The sequence below is a fragment of the Macaca fascicularis genome, chromosome 3, assembly GCF_037993035.2.
Source record: "Macaca fascicularis isolate 582-1 chromosome 3, T2T-MFA8v1.1".
Classification (NCBI taxonomy): Eukaryota; Metazoa; Chordata; class Mammalia; order Primates; family Cercopithecidae; genus Macaca; species Macaca fascicularis.
Window position 1 is genome coordinate 93,052,633 of NC_088377.1, and position 19,539 is coordinate 93,072,171.

Genomic DNA, 19,539 nt, shown 5'->3' on the forward strand with positions numbered 1-19,539 from the left:
GCCTTACTTTATGACACATCTTCACCTGCAGAACAGCCCAAAAGATTCACCATTCCTCAGACCTAGGATGGGGGACAGCAGTTCTGAATTCTCTCTCCATGCTGCACACGTATTATACAATGTGAGAGAATGTCAATATTGAACGTACTTTATGTGAACTAAAGCCACTGAATGCCTTTCTTAAAAAAAGGAGTATTATGCTCATTAATATCTTAACTACAGTCGCGCACTGCTTAAGAACATTTCGATCAGTGGTGGACCACAAATATAATGGTGGTCTCATGAGATTATAATGGAGCTGCGCTATACAGCTGTACCATTTTTTATCTTTTATGCCATGGTTTTACTATACCTTTTCTCTGTTTGGATACACGAATATTTGCTGTTGTGTTACCATTGCCTACACTACTCAGCATAGTAACATGCTGTACAGGTTTGTAGCCTAGAAGCAATAAGCTGTGCCACATAGCCTAGGTGTATCGTAGGCTATACCATGTGTGTTTATGTAAGTACACTCTATGATGTTCACACAACAAAATCACCTAATGATGCACTTCTTAGCATGTATCCCATTGTTAAGCAACACATGACTGTATTTATAATAATCAGTAAGCTGTCCCAACTTGAAACATACAGCCCGGTTTCAGACAGATAAACAGAGCTTAAGGCCAGGTGTTAGGTGTATTCTCTTTTGCATTGGTCTCTTACACTTTCCCATCACACTATGTTTGTGGGAAGGAGTGATCTCTCTCTGGGTCACCTTTGTGACCCCCTTCCTGTTTTATGTAAGTTGAAAGTTACGCTACTTTCGGGGATGGAGGAAGGAGGGACTGGAGTTGCAAGGCCTACTGCCATCCTTCTGCTGGTCCTGCATCTCACGCTCAGAGGTGGCTTATTTAATCCACAGCAAATTTTTCAGATCTTTTGCTAAGATTAAAAAGAAAAGAGTCATTTTTCTTGTAAGAAATCCTGGCTTCTCTGTTAAACTTAGAGCAAGACTTCAATTAATTAACAGGAAATCTTTGGGATAGAAACCACACAAATTAAATAGGTTCCTGCAATTTGAAAGGCATTTAGTCATGACTCCTAGGCAAGGTTCCAGCTGGAGAAGGTGGTGGTTTCCTAAGCAGGACCCGTGGAAATTTTCGTAGACATTGAAGAAATGTTGCTAGAATTTTTCGCCTTACTTTTAGGAATAATAAGATTCATAGATGACTTACCTCCTCCTCATTATCCAAGGCTGGGCTTTTTTTTTTTTTTGTACACTTGATAAGTTCTTGGATACATGTGCAGAACGTGCAGGTTTGCTACATAGGTATACACATGCCGTGGTGGTTTGCTGTACCCATCAACCCGTCATCTGCATTAGGTATTTCTCCTAATGTTATCCCTCCCCTAGCCTCTCACCCCTGACAGGCCCCAGTGGCCCCAGTGTGTGATGTTCCCCTCCCTGTGTCTATGTGTTCTCGTTGTTCAACTTCCACTTATGAGTGAGAACATATGGTGTTTGGTTTTCTGCTCTTGTGTTACTTTGCTGATAATGATGTTTTCCAGCTTCATCCATGTCCCTGCAAAGTACATGATCTCATCCTTTTTTATGGCTGTATAGTATTCCGTGGTGTATATGTGCCACATTTTCTTTATCCAGTCTATCATTAATGGACATTTGGGTTGATTCCAAGTCTTTGCTGATGTGAACAGTGCTGCGGTAAACATACGTGTGCATGTGTCTTTATAGTAGAATGATTTATAATCCTTTGTGTATATACCCAGTAATGGGATTGCTGGATCAAATGCTGTTTCTGGTTCTAGATCCTCGAGGAATCGCCAGACTGTCTTCCACAATGGTTGAACGAATTTATACTTCTACCAACAGTGTAAAAGCATTCCTATTTCTCCACATCCTCTCCAGCATCTGTTGTTTCCTGACTTTTTAATGATCGCCATTCTAACTGGCATGAGATGGCATCTCATTGTGGTTTTGATTTGCATTTCTCTAATGACCAGTGATGATGAACTTTTTTTCATATGTTTTTTGGCACATAAATGTCCTCTTTTGAGAATTGTCTGTTCATATCCTTGACCCACTTTTTGGTAGGGTTGTTTTTTTTTTCTTGTAAATTTGTTTAAGTTCCTTGTAGATTCTGGATATTAGCACTTTGTCAGATGGATATATTGCAAAATTTTTCTCCCATTCTGTAAGTTGCCTTTTCACTGTGATGATAGTTTCTTTTGCTGTCCAGAAGCTCTTTAGTTTAATTAGATCCCATTTGTCTATTTTGGCTTTTGTTGCCACTGCTTTTGGTGTTTTAGTCATGAAGTCTTTGCCCATGCCTATGTCCTGAATGGTATTCCTAGGTTTTCTTCTAGGGTTTTTATGGTTTTAGGTCTTACATTTAAGTCTTTAATCCATCTTGAGTTAATTTGGGTATAAGATGTAAGGAAGGGGCCCAGTTTTAGTTTTCTGCATATGGCTAGCCAGTTTTCCCAGGACCATTTATTAAATAGGGAATCCTTTCCCCATTGCTTGTTTTGGTCAGGTTTGTTAAAGATCAGATGGTTGTAGATATGTGTGGCATTATTTCTGAGGCCTCTGTTCTGTTCCATTGGTCTATGTATCTGTTTTGGTACCAGTACTATGGTGTTCTGGTCACTGTAGCCTTGTAGTATAGTTTGAAGTCAGAGAGCGTAACGCCTCCAGTTTTGTTCTTTTTGCTTAGGAATGTCTTGATTATATGGGCTCTTTTTTTGGTTCCATGTAAAATTCGAAGTATTTTTTTTCTAATTCTATGAAGAAAGTCAATGGTAGCTTGATGGGGATAGAATAGAATCTATAAATTACTTTGGGCAGTATGGACATTTTCATTTGTTTGTGTCCTCTTTCCTTGAGCAGTGGTTTGTAGTTCTCCTTGAAGAGGTCTTTCACATCCCTTGTAAGCTGGATTCCTAGGTATTTTATTCTCTTTGTAGCAATTGTGAATGGGAGTTCACTCATGATTTGGCTCTCTGTTTGTCTGTTATTGGTGTATAGGAATGCTTGAGATTTTTGCACATTGATTTTGTATTCTGAGACTTTGCTGAAGTTGCTTATCAGCTTAAGGAGATTTTGCGCTGAGATGATGGGGTTTTCTAATTTCGCAATCATATCATCTGCAAACAGACAATATGACTTCTTCTCTTCCTATTTGAATACCCTTTATTTCTTTCTCTTGCCTGATTGCCCTAGCCAGAACTTCCAACACTATGTTGAAATAGGAGTGGTGAGAGAGGGCATCCTTGTCTTGTGCCGGTTTTCAAAGGGAATGCTTCCGGGTTTTGCTCATTCAGTATGATATTGGCTGTGGGTTTGTCAGAAATAGCCCTTATTATTTTGAGATGTTCATAAGTGAAGGAGAAATAAAATCCTTTGCAGGCAAGCAAACGGTGAGAGATTTTGCCACTGCAGGGCTGGGCTTTTAAAAGGTCTCTCTCCAGCTGGTACTGGGTGGGGCCCTGGAGCAAAGTCAGTAACAGAGAAACAATGAGGAAGTATCATATTGACAGAGCACAAGCACAGTGTTTAAAACCCGAGTTTAATTGTTCTATCCATCATGGGGTTTTGAAATTTCATTCCTAATTTCTGCTTGAAACATAGATGTGAACGCGAATACAGCTGTGGGGAAACATATTTTCCCAGCCTGAGCAACATAAGGGATATTGAGGAATGGACAGTGTTTCCAGAGACAAATATCAAAAAGATGGATATCAAAGCGTTTCTCAGAAATGTTTATTTTATTTTATTTGAAAGGAGAAAAATTGTATCCACAACTCTTAAGTCCAATGTCGTAAAAAATAATCTTTTTTGGGTTTTAATAAAACACCACCGTCTTTGTCCATGCCTCTGTGCGCACACACAATGAGACAGCCTACTTCTGTGTCCTTCCACTGTTAGTCAGTCATCACTAGGGGCAGAAAAACAGGGGAAACATTTCCAAGAATGAAAGGGCAGGGTACTTACAGTTTCCTTCCCACTTGGCAATGTGATGGGAAAATTACGCCGCTGGAATATGAGTAAGCTGTAACACCGCCCTGGGCAGGACAGTCAACTGCGAGCAAAAGTTAAATTCATGTATTTATGATGAACTTGGAAAGTTTGTTTTTTTTTTTTTTTGAGACGGAGTCTCGCTTTGTCGCTCAGGCTGGAGCGCAGTGGCGCGATCTCGGCTCACTGCAAGCTCCACCTCCCGGGTTCACGCCATTCTCCTGCCTCAGCCTCCCCAGTAACTGGGACTACAGGAGCCTGCCACCACACCCGGCTAATTTTTTGTATTTTTAGTAGAGATGGGGTTTCACCGTGTTAACCAGGATGGTCTCTATCTCCTTACCTCGTGATCTGCCCACCTTGACCTCTCAAAGTGCTGGGATGGAAAGTTTTTTTAAATTAACTTTCTTTCCTTATGAAAAATTATTATCTGTCATTTGAAAAGTATATAAATAAGCAGAAGGAAAAAATAAGAATCATTTGTAGTGTGCCTTTCTACAGACAACAATTTTTAATATCTTGATGAATATCCTTTTTTTATATATTTTAGATACACACATATGCACAGGCTTTATACAAGTAGAATTATAATACTCATGTTTTTATAACCTGTTTTTTGTAGCTAACAATATTTCCATGTGACAAATATTATTCTCCCGTCAATTTTGTTGCCTGCATACTGTTTCATTTTTGCAGCTTTATAGCTTATTATATATAATTAATATACAATAATTTGAGGAATGTGCATAGTATGGTGAACTGTTTCCGTATTGTAGGACATTTATATTGTCTTCAGGGTTTTTCTCTGAAATTTTATTTTATTTTATCTTACTTTTTTTTGAGTCAGAGTCTTGCTCTGTTGCCCAGGCTGGAGTGCAGTGGCAGAGTCATAGCTCACTGCAGCCTTGACCCTCCAGGGCTTAAGCAGTCCTCCTACCTCAGCCTCCTGAGTAGGTAGGGACTACAGGTGCCACCACACCTGGCTAATTTTTAAATATTTTTTTATGGAGACAAGGTCTCTCTGTGTTGCCCAGGCTGGGGTTGAATTCCTGGTCTCAAGTAATCCTCCTGCCTTGGCCTCCCAAAGTGCTGGGATTATAGGTGTGAGCTACCGGGCCTGGCTTTCTAAATATTTTAAAATCAGCTTTTCTTTTAGCAAAATCTTTGTGGATATTTAATTTATTTTGTTGGAATAAAATTCCTGACTCAGAGAATATATACATTTTAAAGCTGTTTTAAAATAAGAATAGCCCAATAGCTTGCAGAAATGTTCTAATTTATACTTTACCATTCTTGTGGGAGTATGTCTATTTCCAATACCTTGGTCAATACTGGACTGGCTTTCTGGTTTTCCTCAGAAAGATAGCAGTGGTGTTTGTGGAGTTCTAACTAATCTGGGGAATTTATAAGTGCTGTTTTATTTGTTTCGTTGAGGTCATTTCTCCAAAATCTGGCTGTAGTATTAGAAACATTGGAAGGAGTCCCATAGTTATTTTAGTGATATGTAAAGTTCTTACGTAATTGTCTTAAAAAGAAACATTAATTGTATAAATTATTAGTCCCCTCCGTACTGTGTCATACATATGACACAGATGGAAAAGTCTATTGCTGTGTGTATGGATGACATGTATATAAAAATTGTCATTGTTGCATTAATACAAGAACAGTCTTAAAACAGGTTCCCTCTGTCTCATATTAACCTTTCGCTATTCAAATTCTTTTCATCTTGCCTGAACCAGAGCTGTTTTCATTTTCTGGGTGTTGTGAAAACTGAGGTATGACTTGAATTATACACTTTGCTTTGATGTTCCCTAGCACCCACACTTGAGATGGATTTGTATGTTTTATTCCTTTAGCAAAATGCGTATTACTGAATGCTGAACCATACTCCTGACACTGGGTTAGGCATGTGAGGGGTAAGAGGAGGTGCATAGAGGATAACACAAAGATGTGTATGACAGTTTTCCATTATGTGTGACCTTTTCTGGAATTTTGCCTTCACACAAAAGATAAATGTCTTTTTTGAAACTTTGTTAACCTCCAAGGACACAGATGATCAGCTCTAACTTACGCCATTGACTCTGAGAACTTGGTGTCTCTTAGAAGCCTTGGCCGTTCTGGAAGTTCCAGTGCAGGCCAAAGTGATTCATCTACTGACTGCCTTGCAGCCAAGGCCAGCTGACACCATGCACGTTTTGCACTTTACCTCCTCGGAGACGACAGACCCAGCCAGAAAGAAGCTGCTCCTGTGGTATCTGCAGTCAACCCCAGCTGTGAAGGCTGCCACATCTTCCCAGCGCTGTCTGCTGTTTTCCTGGAGCCTGCAGTGCACTCTGCATTGCTCAGGGAGCTCCAACTGAACAGCTCTTGAGGGCTCTGCCAGAAATTTGCATCACAAAGGCCAAAGAGGCCAACCTTCTTGGGCTTTGTCAGAGATTGTGTGGCAGAAAATTCCCTAAACAGGATCTGCCCCCTCCTCACTCCTTTTGCTTTCTCTGTGCCTCTTTGTCCTTCACTCTGGTAATGGAAATGCGAAGGGGTCACACAGCCCATTTGAAGAACAGATTATCTTCTGCTGGCGAAAAAAAAAAAAGAAAAGTTGCTATTCCTTGGGCTGAGGTGAGAGGTTTCTGGCCACTGTGAAACATCAACCTTTCCAGAGTAATTTCTCTTCTAGTCACGTTTCTCTAAAAAAAATGGGTATACTGAGAGAAAGCGAGAGAGACAGACAGACAGACACAGACACACAAAATCCCACTTAAGGCAGTAGACAGACGTTGCAACAACAGTTTCTCTTCTCCTTATGCGTAATCTGAAGCCAAAGTGAGGGTGCAAATTTGAGGAGTATGAAGCACTGTGACTCAGCACTGAGTTATGTCTGTGCTCTGGTCAGGGAGAGCTCTCCAAGGTCATGGATACTGGAGGAGGCGGAACTCGTATAAAAACCATAAGCATGCTCAGGCCCCAGGCCAGAAAGTTATTTTAAAACTTTACAGCGACCGCTTTATATATTACACACACACACACACACACACAAAATTTTATTTCAAAACCTTTTTAAACTTAAAACTTGCGAGAACAAAGCAGAAAATCGCCACTTGCTCTTTTCCTGGAGACCCCATTTAAGTTTCACCCATTGTCCCAGCTCCATCCTTTAATGGAAAGAATCTAGCTCCAGGTGGCACCTTGCACACAGATGGCCCGTCTCCTCCTAGTCCCCTCTGATCTGGAATTGTTCTTCACTGCTTTTCTTTCATGACTTTGGTGTTTTCAAATTATAGGTTAGCCATTTTATAGAATACCCTCTAATTTGGGTTTGTTAAAGGGTAATTTGTTAAAGGTAATTTTCATGGGAAAGTAAAATCATAACTCTCATACAGATGTGAACATTGATTGTACAAATTGGGTAATTCTTGTCACACCCAACTAAGTCACAGTTGAGGAACGGAGGCAAAAAGCACATGGGCACATGGTGCACCTACTCCAAGAATTGAATTATCTGCAAGCCCAGCTGCTAAGGTGGCCTGATGTAACCCTAAGACCAGTTTAATCTAGTAGCTGCTGGAATGACCTGCTGTGACTCTAGGACTGGTTTTACCTACCACTGCAATCAGAGCTTAGCAGCTCTCAAAAATTCTTGTGCCTATAAACTTTCTTTCAAAACCATAGGTAACATTCCTATTTCTAATAAAAATCCCAACGTTTTCTTTGTTCCTCAGACATACCAAAGTCTACTGGTCTATGTGTATGCTTCAAATTGCAATTCTGTAATTCCCCAGCAAAATGTTTAATTTAGAGGTTTCCCTCTATATTACATTTTGATTTCAGATATACAAATAAACGTGTGTTAAAATAATTTATTTTACTCATATGGTAGGGTGAAACCAGGCAGATATTGTAACTTTAAAGGAAAGGTCAAAAGAGCACAAATATATATGAAGGAGAGGAATGTTGAGATGAATTGCAAATGGAGACAAAACTGGTTTTCCACCAGTGGAAAGGAAGTCAATTAAATCACTGCAAGACAGGATATATATATGTATATACACACACATCAGTTACCTACACCTTACAAAGAGTTGTAAAATAACTCAAAGCCAACAGGCCTAGAATCTCATAGCCCAAAGGATATGTTGTAGGCACTGCTTAGTTTTTTACTGAAACACAGAATTTTGTTTTCTACACATTTTTCCAGTGTTCTCTCATCACAACAAACATTACAACAAAAATTTCCCTTCTCCTTATGGAGACCCATATTGTACGTCTTTGGCTGGAATACAACAGATGGTTGTGATTTTTTTTTTCCCATTTTGTCCTGTTGATGGCACATGGTATCTCTTTGTTTTATTACTGGTGGTAACTTTGACTGCTTCATTAAGATAGCATCTTCCAGATGTCTCCACTGTAATACTTTCTCCCTCCCTTAGCAGCTAATTCATGAAAAGTTTGTAGGGAGACACAGTGAAACTATGTAAAGCCTCATTGCTCACCCCAATTTCACCCATCAGTTTTGGCATTGACATTTCTTATCTGAATTAATTATTGCTCTGATGATTTCCAAAGGGGAATTTTCGAATATTATTATTTATTCTACATGTATTAGTTGGTTTTCTTTGGTAGTAAGAGCTCTGTTTTTTCCCTATGTATTTATTCACCTACATGTTTATCTCCTGTGGGGAGCTCATACTAGTTCCTGAGAGCCACTTTTGTACAATTCTGTTCCGCTCTGCGTTCGTTGATCTCATGTTGGTTCTTTAAGTTGGCCGTAGTGAGAGTTGTTACACCGTGGAAATTGGAAAACAATATCAAGCAGATTTGTGTGTTTTTCCCCAGAGATCTGGTGTTTCAACATCAGCACATCACTCTGTAACAATGTGGACTCATTCATTCCTGTTTTATTCAGTGGGCTTAATCTATCACTATTATTATTGATTTTGATGCTCAACGTGTCCCTGATTTGGCCTGTGGGAGCTTTTCTAAGGTGACTTCTGTGTCCTTTTGACCTGTATTTCATTATGTTTTGAGCATTTCTTTACTTTCTGGCTTAACAAGATGTTCCAGAATTATCTAGATCTCCTTGCCCCACCCCCTAACATGAGCCACTTCCCCAAGGAGCCCCAGTTCCTTTTAGTGGAGAGTAGCCTCTGGCCCTTGCGTGCTGCCAACTTCTGCTCGGGCCTGCTTCCCCTTCTCCCCCTTTCACCCTTTCACCCTGCACAGTTCCTTTTTGATGAAGGAAGGGTAGGAAATAGTAAATATTTTTTAAAAGAAAAGACAGGTAGAGGAGGGGAGCAGAAAAGGAAGAAAAAGATCTCTTTATATACATTTTCAATCCTCTTCCCGCAAATTTTACCAGAGACTAAATTTAGTCTTCACCTGGTGACTTGAGTTTCTGAAGTGGGTACATTTTATATGGTTGAGAATGTGAACATTTCTGAAGAGTAAAATCATTTGTCAGCCATGTCAGTCCCTACTCGGGATGTGCCTCACATTACACTATTGCCACAGTGCAGAGCCCCAGCCCTTAAACAGCTAGAAGGACAGTGAGATGTCCTGAGGCTTATAGCTGATGTGTCCTCAGGGCCTGTGGCCTGTAGATGCAGGCACTACCTGTCTGAGGAAGAGAAATCAGAAATCAGAGAGACTTCCCAGAGGAGCCTAGAATGAGATGAGTTTGGGGGTGGGACTTAGTGAGTTGGGCAAAGAGGGGATGGATGTTTCGTATAGAGGGAAGATCATACTTAAAGCCAGAGAGATTTGGCAGACTTGAGGAATGGGAGATGGTTTGGGCAGTTTAGAAACACTTATTTCTTCATATTCTTGACCCTAGTTTTATTTAAAAAATAATAATAATTACCCTTTCTTGTAGCCAGATTTGCCTATTCTAAGCCACCAGCCCAGAGTTCCAGTTTTGGAGTTCAATACTAGTGCAATGTCTTATTGCAAAGAGATTGATTGCAACGTCTTCCCGCAGAAGAAGCCACCTGAGGGAGAACAGAGCAAGTAAAATTAGTGGACATTCTACCAAAGAAAGATAATAAATTATTTCTTTATAGTCTAGTGCTTTTTGGCTCAATGTTTTTTCATTGAAAATTTATCAATTCCTATCCCTTTGTGTACCCCCCGCTCCATTGAACACAGACCCATTCTGATCTAAATGGACGGTTCTGGATGCCTTTACTCATAAGCAAATGCAACTGGTTGATGACAGTAGTTTAATGCTGATCTTTTGATTGACTGTTTCTGATCATTAAAGAACACCAGTTTGTTACTTTGAATGATGTCTTGAAATGGATAAAGTTCTTTTACTTCATGGTAGTTAAATCTGTCCTAAATCTAATCCTGAGTTTTCTTCAAGATATGTTCTTTATTTAAAAATCATTGCTTTTAAGTACGCCCCTCACATGGTTGTTTTTAAATTTTGCAGGCGATACCAGAAATTGCAGAAGATCATGAAGCCTTGGTAAGAATATATGATCCATGGATATTGATGATTTAACCCTTCCTACTTTCCTGCATAATTGAACCCTGTCCTGTGACTGATTGTAGAACTATGCATCTAGTATTTTGAATAAGTGATTTCTTACTGTTTTTGTTTTCTGTTTGATGTTCTTTTATAAACAGCTTCTTCAAAAATGTATTTTCCCCCCTTTTTTGCTTTGGAGTAGAAGGAGTATTTTATGTATATAACCACTAAGTGATGCTATAACCACAGAAAGATTGCTACCCTCCTTCTGGAGCAATGCTAAGCATAATTTTATGTATTACTTTAAACAAAACTTTCTTTTTTGTGGGCTGTGTGATGTTCAAAGTCAAAAGTCTTTGATTTTCTTCAATGGCTCAGAAAGAAAAAGGATTCACATTTTAAAAAGTATCCAAGATTGAAGGATGCAATGAAAATTATTTACTTTGAGTCTGAGACAGTGCTCAATCATCTACCTATGAAGTGAATTGGATAATTGTGTCTGAAGATAGGAAACTCCTTTCTTAGAGTTTTCCATTCTAAGTTTCTCTCTTAACCATTAAACAGGGTGAGTCCAAATATGGTCTAACAAACTCTTTGAAGTAAGCTGGACAGATTTTCATGGTGCCAAGCCATTAAGCAGATAATGTCAGTTTGAGAAGGAACACTGACCAGCATCTCAAAGGTGAACCTTATTTTGTAAGCTCTCAGAGAAAATCCTCATCACCTTCAATGTACTATAGTATTATGCTGGTCTCAAATCTTTCATCTTCTTCTACCCCTCACACACAGAAAAGTATGAGTTGCAGGAACTCTTCTGTTTATTAAATTCTAATAAAATAGAAAGCAATATTGAGCTTCTGGGTAAAGCTTCTTAAATTTCATTTTGATATATTTAATACAGTAGAAGCACTTAATGGTAATGGCAGCAGAAGCCACTTTTTATGAGACTTTATCCTGGGCATTGTCTCAGTGTTTACACTCATTACTCCAAATCCACACTTATATTTAACATACAAGCTTGGTATTTCCTTGGTGCAGAAGTTAAAATCAGGTGGAGGAGCTGGGATTCAAACTTACTTTCTCCCCATCTACTTAATAGAATTTGCAAATATGGAGGAATTTGGGGCCCTGAAGCCAAAATAATTTCTTTGAAATTTATTAGCCAGTAGTTTTAATCTTTTGGTGTATAGATATGCTGGACAGTTTGTAGTTCATGATTTTTATTGATTAATCATAGACAGAAATCAATAGTCAAGGCTCTGGTTCTGATAATGGCAGAGTGGCACAATCAGACTAACACAGATAGCAATTATGAAATCTGGACAAAATATGATAAACAAAACATCTAAAACCAGCTATATGAAGGCACTGGATAGCAACCCAAAACAGGCAGAAGGTAGAGGGAAGTTAACCCTTGAGAGACCAGATGGGTCTTTGATGGGATTTCTGTGTTTGAAGCTTTTTCCCTGAGAACACCTACTTATCCAGGCAGCATGGGGTGGCAGAAAGCCTCAGTCTTAGTAAGTTACTAAGAAGATATACTTTGGGACTGCAGAGCAGCTAATTAGAGGGAATCTATGAAAGAAGAGAAGCTCAGAGAGTGGGAGACTCCACATCCACATATAAACCCTGTCCCAGTCCACTGCTGATCACTGAAGCATGAACGCACACTTTAATGGTAAAAACAGCAACTGGAAACTAAAAGATTTGAGCAAAGATGTCAGCTGTCACTCACTGCAGAGTTTACACTTTTACTTCCTGCTAGAACAAAAATCATCGCTCTTCAGAGGAACAAAACTGAATTCTGAATATTGACAGTGTTTTGTTCACAATGTCCAGTATATGATAAAAATTTACTAGGTATGTATGGAAACAGGAAAAGATGACCTACAGTTAAGAAAAAATGTAGGTAGTAAAAACTGACCCTGAGATGACCCAGATGTTGGAATTAGCAGATGAAGGTTTTTACAAAACTTTCATAAATATGTTAAAAACTAAAGAAAAGTGTGAGTGTAATGAATGCACAGATGGGGAGTCTTAATAGAGAAATTGAAACCATAAAAATAACCAGATGTCAATTATAAAATTGAAAAGCACAGTAAAGTGAAAATTTTACTGTATGAGGTTGAAGATATCAGAAGAAGAGACAGTAGCCTTGGAGATGTATCAGTGTAAGTTACCCAATCTCAAAAGTAGGTAAAATGAATAATGAGTACTTGACCTGTGAGATAATAAGTGATCTGAAATACATTTAATTGGAGTCCCAAAAGGAGAGGAAAAAGAATGGGGAAGACAAATATTTGAGGAAATAATTACAGAAGAAAATAACGATGGAGATATATGAAGCAAGTTCTTCAGAGTGTTGAGACATGATACTAGATAGGTATTCAGATCTGTAGGAAAATATGAAGAACAACAGAAACGGTAAATATGTGGGTAATATAAAAAGACAAAATATAATTTTATTTGCCTTTAATTTCTTTAAAAGGCTATAACGATATAAAGCAAAAATTATAATACTGTTTGGTAGGGTTTATGACATATGTAGATGCAATATGTATGACAATGAGAGCACAAAGGATGGAGGTATAAGAGAAACTACACTACAGCAAGCTTCCTAGTGTGTAATCTTCCCTTTAAGTAGACATTAGTATATTAATGGTGCACATTGTAATCCACAGAGTCACAACTAAAAACAGTGCAAGGAAGCATAAGGCAAAATACAAAGGAGGAATTAAATCAGACTCCTAAAAATTTTTTTGATTAATTTAAAAGAAGGTAAGAAAAGAGAAGTAGAATAAAATATAGTTGAGACAAATAGAAGACGAATAAGTTGGTTGATTTCAATCTAATCATATCAATACATTACATGTAAATAGACTAAGCAGCCCAATGAAAAGGTTTAGATTGTCATATGAAATTTTTAAAAAAGCATGGCCCAGCTCTATGCTGTTTATAAGAGATGTACTATAAAGACAAGGGCACATGTACGTTGAAAATAAAAGGATGGAAAAACATATGCCATGCAAATGCTAATAATAACAAAACAATGGTTTTATTAATATCAGGAAAGATAAGACTTGGAAGCAATATATTATCAGAGTTAAAGAAAGGTGACTAGTAATAAAAATGGTCACCTCATTAAGATTTAATCCTCCTTTGTATTTTAAATGTGTATGCTCATTTAAAATTATTATACATGGGTATAATAAGGTTTTAAAATACATGAAGCAAAAACGGACTACTAAAGAGAAAAAGAGGCAAACACATTAGCATAGCTGAAGGTTTTAAAACCAGTCTTTCCTAACTGGTATGAAAACAGCCTAGGCAAAATAATAAGGATATAGATGATTTGATCAACACTATCAAAGGTCTTGCCTTAATGGTCATTTATAAAGCATCAGACTCAACAACAGCAGAATATGCATTATTTTCAAATGCACATAGAATGTTCACAAGATAGTCCATAGTAAGGCTGAAGAATTTTCAAATGATTAAAATTACACAGATTATGTTCTTTGATCACAAGGAAATTAAATTAGAAGTCAGTAACAATAAAATAGCCGAAAAGCCTCAGATGTTTGGAAATTAGAAAACACTCTTTCATACTATCCAAGAGTCAAGGAATAACCCAGTTGAAATTATGAAATATTCAGTAATGAATTTCATTACTACTCAGTAATGAAAATACAGTATACCCAAATTTGTGAATGCAGCTCAAGCTGTGTTTAGAGGGAAATTTTTAGCTTTAAATATCTATGTTGAAAAGGAAGGATGGTTTTTAAAAAAAATCAGTGGTCTAAGTTTCTACTTAAGAAGCTTTAAAAATGTGAAGTAAGTAGAAAAAAAAATAATAATACCAATCAATGAAATAGAAAAGAGACAAATAATAGAGAAAATTAAAGCCAAATATTTATTAGGAAAAAAAAAAAAAGAGAAATCCCATATCAACACCAGGGATAAAAGAGGGAATATCACTACAAATCATACTGACATTAAAAATAAAATAAAGGAATATTACAAATAATTTTACGTTAATACATTTAACATTTTAGCACTTGGGGAGGCCAAGGCAGGTGGATCACTTGAGCCCAGCAGTTCAAGACCAGCCTGGGTAATGTGGCAAAAACCTATCTCTACAACAAAATTCAAAAATCAACTGGGTGTGATGGCTTGTGCCTGTAGTCCCAGCTAATCGGTAGGCTGAGGGGGGATTGCTTGAGCTAGGGAGACGGAGGTTGCAGTGAGCCAAGATGATGCCACTGCACTTCAGCCTGGGCAACAGAGTGAGATTCTATCTTAAAAAAAAGAAAGAAAGAAAGAAAATTTAGGATGAAATAGACAAATGCCATGGAAAACAGATTTACCAAATGTGTTAACCATGGAAATGCATGGCTTTGATTTCCTTTCAGGAAAGAACTTGCCAAGAAGGGTGCAATTGGCTGATAGTTTTCAGTTATCACACATTCCAGATTCATGGCATTCCAGATTCATGGCAGCTTTCAGTACTCTCCCAAGGCAGTCTTTAGTTATTGAACATGGTGGTGATACCAGAGCCTGGTCATTTCTACCCATTATGGGATTTCTCTAAGAGGCAGTGTTTGTTCTGCAGCATCCCACTGAGTTGGCTAAGACATTTTCAGATCTGCATTTGCTTCCTCTCCCCCTTCCTTTCCCAGGCGTCAGATCTGTTTCATGGTCCCAAGGCTTTCTATACCCAATCCTGCTCTCTGCCTGCTTTGTCTTCCACGGACATTGCCCAAACTCCCACTCAATCTCTGTTCTCATAGCTCAATCTCAGCATCTGCTTCCCAGAGGACTAAAACTGACACATCAAAACTGACTCTTGATGAAATAGAAAATTTGGACGCCCATAGTTATTAAAAAATTGAAATTGGCCAGGCGCGGTGGCTCATGCCTGTAATTCCAGCACTTTGGGAGGCCGAGGCAGGTGGGTCACGAGGTCAGGGGTTCAAGACCAGCCTGGCCAAGATGGTGAAACACTGTCTCTACTAAAAATACAAACAAATTACCCATGCATGGTGGCAGGCATCTGTAATCCCAGCTACTTGAGAGGCTGAGGCAGAGAATTGCTTGAACCCGGGAGACAGAGGTTGCAGTGAGCGAATATTGTGCCACTGCACTCCAGCCTGGGCGACAGAGCGAGACTATCTCAGAAAAAAAATTGAAATCATTTCTCGAAAACTTTCATACAACAATAACTGGTTACACTGGCGAATTCTATATTATATAGTGTAGAAGAAATGCCAAATCTAAACACATGCTTTCAGGAAATAGAGGAGAGGGACCAGTACTCATTATTTTATGATACCAGTATCACTCTGATACCGAAACCTGGCAAAGGCAATACAGGAAATAAAAATTATAGACCAGATGCAAAAATCCCCAGAGGCATATTAATAAATATAATCAAGCAATATATTAAAGGGATAATACCTTGTGACCAATAAGGGCTTATCTCAGAAATAGTTTAACATTTGAAAATCAATCAAGCAGCTCAGTGTTTTATGAAATAAAGGAGAAAACCTAAAGAGAAAAATCATCTTAATGGAGAGAGAGCATTTCATAAAATCTAATGTCTATTAATAATAATTCTCAGCAAGTTAAGAATAGAGGGAACTTCCTCATCTTGATAAAGTCATCTACAAGAACCCCATCATACTTAATGTTGAAAGACTGAATGTTTTCTACCCTACATAAGGCAAATATGTTTGTTTTCTGCAGTTCTGTTCAACCTTGTGTAGGAGTTCTTAGCTATTGCAATAAGTCAATAAAGAAACTTAAAAGCGTAATATAAGAAAGGAAGATGTAAAACCATCTCTATTCATGGAAAACATGATTATTTAGAAAATTCTTAGGAATCTACAAAGAAACTGCTAGATATAATTGAATTTAGCAAGGTTTCAGGATACAATATCAATATATAAAAATGAATGTATTTTTATATGTTAACAGAAACCATTGGAAAATGACATTTTAAAATTTTCACTTATAAAGTATCAAAATCATAATTTATTTGTGGAAATAGATCTTAAGTTATATTTAGGGATAAATATATCGATAGTCATGCAATATCTATTTATTTGCTAAAAATAAATGAGAGAAAATAAAGAAGATCTAAACAAGTGGAGGGATAGATTTCATGGGTTGGAAGACATAATATTATTAGATGGCAGTTCTTTTCTGACATCCTTTGGCAGGGACACAGAGCCAAAGCATATCATCTTCAAACTATAGCTTCAGTGCTATATCAATTATTTTTTAAAAGAATTACAAATCAATCCTAAAAACCAATGGTAATGCATGGGACCTAGAATAGCCAAAATGATCAACAATAAAGTTGAAGAGTGTTGTTGACTGATTTCAATACTTACTATAAGGTTAGCTGTCAAGATGGTCTGATACTGGTATAAGGGGGTAAACAGATCAATGTAGTAGAATAGAGTCCAGAATCAACCTGCACTGAAATTTTTAACAAAGGAGCTAGAAGAATGTTTGCTGACATAAGTCATGTTTTCTGAAGGTAAGTCATGCTTTCTAAAGGATGACTTATAAATCCATACCTTTAAATGTGTATACATTTTACTTCCTCAAGGAGGAAAACAAATGGAAAACCTCAGAGGGCAGGGCAGAACTATGGCCATTAACCTCGACAATTAATGATCTATTGAGTACAATTTATTATAGCTTTAAAAGTGACCCTTATTTTCATCTTTTTTCAAATTCTGTATTGGGGCTGGGCTTGGTGGCCCACACCTGTAATCCCAGAACTTTGGGAGGCTGAGGCAGGTAGATCACCTGAGGTTAGGAGTTTGAGACTAGCCTGGACAACATGGCGAAACTCCATCTCTACTAAAAATACAAAAATTAGCTGGGCGTGGTGGTGTGCACCTGTAATCCCAGCTACTTGGGAGGCTGAGGCAGGAGAATCGCTTCAATCTGGGAGGTGGAGGTTGCAAAGAACTGAGATCGCACTATTGCACTCCAGCCTGGGCAAAAGAGTAAGACTGTGTCTCAAAAAAACTAAATAAATAAAAATAAAAAATTCTATTGGGCTTACCACTCTATGGAAACATTTGGAAGCACTATTCTTTTATAAAATTAGTAGCAGAAATTTACATGCTTGTTCTGAGATTGGCTGAATTTTGTTGGAATGAAGATGGTGTCTACTAAGTTGATGAGAAACATTTATTTGAATCATTCCAGCACACATGGTGTGTTGGCTGTGACAGTGGCTTTCCACCAGCATGTAAAATTTGCAGTTGACTTAATTTGTGGCTGTCAGTACTGCACAATCTTTAGCCTAACACTTACAAAATACAAATAATCCAAACAAATAAAAATGTTCCCGGATATGCCATGTGATTGCTTTTTATCTGTAATTCTTTTAGCCTTGACTCTCTGTACCCAGCACTGATTTCAGAGGCAGAACTTGCCCTCTGCTTTCCCTGTTTGGAGCCTGAATTACTCCTCTAGGAGTGGAAATAAACACCTATGTCAAGGTTCAGTAAGAGCTTTTATAGCCACCTCACTTGAAAGAGGTGATTGAATCCCTTGATTTGGAATGTAATAAAATTTTAGCATGGCCATCATTTCTTTGCGACTGAGAGTTTGAAGTTGAATTTGGAAAAAGTTATTTCGTATGGGAACTTACTATGTCACCCAGCAACCAGTCCTAATGAATTATATATGTTATATACAGAATATGTATGTAATACAGAATATTATGTAATATGTATATATTATATACCTATGTGTATTTTACATAAATATTAGATACTAGTAATATGTAAAATAGGTCCTATTATATATTCCTATCTGTCTCTCCCTATCTGTCATGTCATTAGATAGACCAGGAGAATTATCCTTCCTCTGAGTACCTTGACTGGTGTATGCTGTGAAAAAGCTTTACTCTCACTTACCAATCATTCCCACTAATGGATACTTGAGAAGCACAGATAGCTCTATTTGCAGTCTCAGAAATGGTGCTCCACCTTCTTAACAGCCATAGAGATTGAAATCTTGACTCCCAAACAAGCGTGCGGATGTGGAAACCAAATGATACCCTTTTTCCTTCTCTTCAGCCTTTTTTCCCCAAAGTCCTTGCAGTCTGTTCTGTCTGAGGAGTCTGTAGACAGAGCTCTGGAGTGTATTTTTGGAACAATTGACTGTACCAGATGTTACTAAGATCAATTGGATTAGGGTTCTGTTGAGCAGGTAGCTAGGGAGCAGAGTCATGTTGCGTTCATATATTAGAGGACATAAATATACTTTATCTTTTGCTTTTAAAGGATCTGCTAAAGACTAATGTCATCTAGTTTCCTCATCTTATCTGAGTGCTATCTAGCTAATGGGGGTGCAGAGAAGAGGTTTTTTGTTGTTGTTGTTAGTTTTCTTTTTTCTTCGAGACAGAGTCACTCTGTCGCCCAGGCTGGAGTGCAATGGCATGATCTTGGCTCACTGCAGCCTCCGCCTCCTGGGTTCAGCCTTCCAAGAAGAGTAGCTGGGACTACAGGTGCCTGCCACCATGACCGGCTAATTTTTGTATTTTTAGCGGAGACAGGGTTTCACCACGTTGGCCAGGCTGCTTTCGAACTTCTGACCTCAGGTGATCCGCCCGCCTCAGCCTCCCAGAGTGCTGGGATTACAGGCATGAGCCACGGCACCAGGCCAAGAGTTTGATTCAATAGTGTGTGTGTTTCTCTGCCACTGCCTGTTCCATTGCCTGTGCTGCTGTTGATGTCACTGAGGCAGTTTTTTTTGCCTTGTAGAGATGCTGTGAATGCTGTCCTCCCGTGGCATGTATAGGGGATTTTTTTTTTTTTTTTAACATTTGAGGTCTTTTAGTATGCTGGGTATGACCAGATGTCCACTATTAGTTATCATTTGGTTCTTGTTTTTCCTCTTTTTAAGTAAATAAAATAAATGAGCTAACATTCCTTACTGCTAATGCTGTATGTTACTATGTAATAATGTTTTCACAGTAATACTAATGCCTACCCAGTCTGTTAATAAATCTTACTAATTGCTT

The 19,539-nt window shown here is 38.1% G+C and overlaps 1 protein-coding gene across 31 annotated transcripts in view; it reads left to right on the forward strand.

Moving 5' to 3' along the window:
• Nucleotides 1-19,539, forward strand: part of ELMO1 (engulfment and cell motility 1) — a 582,820-nt gene that overhangs the window by 187,049 nt on the left and 376,232 nt on the right. For all 31 annotated transcript variants that reach the window (XM_074035218.1, XM_045387647.2, XM_005549784.4 and 28 more), the window contains one exon: nucleotides 10,449-10,484. In XM_074035218.1, the coding sequence (XP_073891319.1) occupies nucleotides 10,449-10,484 (36 nt within the window). The remainder of the gene's footprint in view (nucleotides 1-10,448; nucleotides 10,485-19,539) is intronic.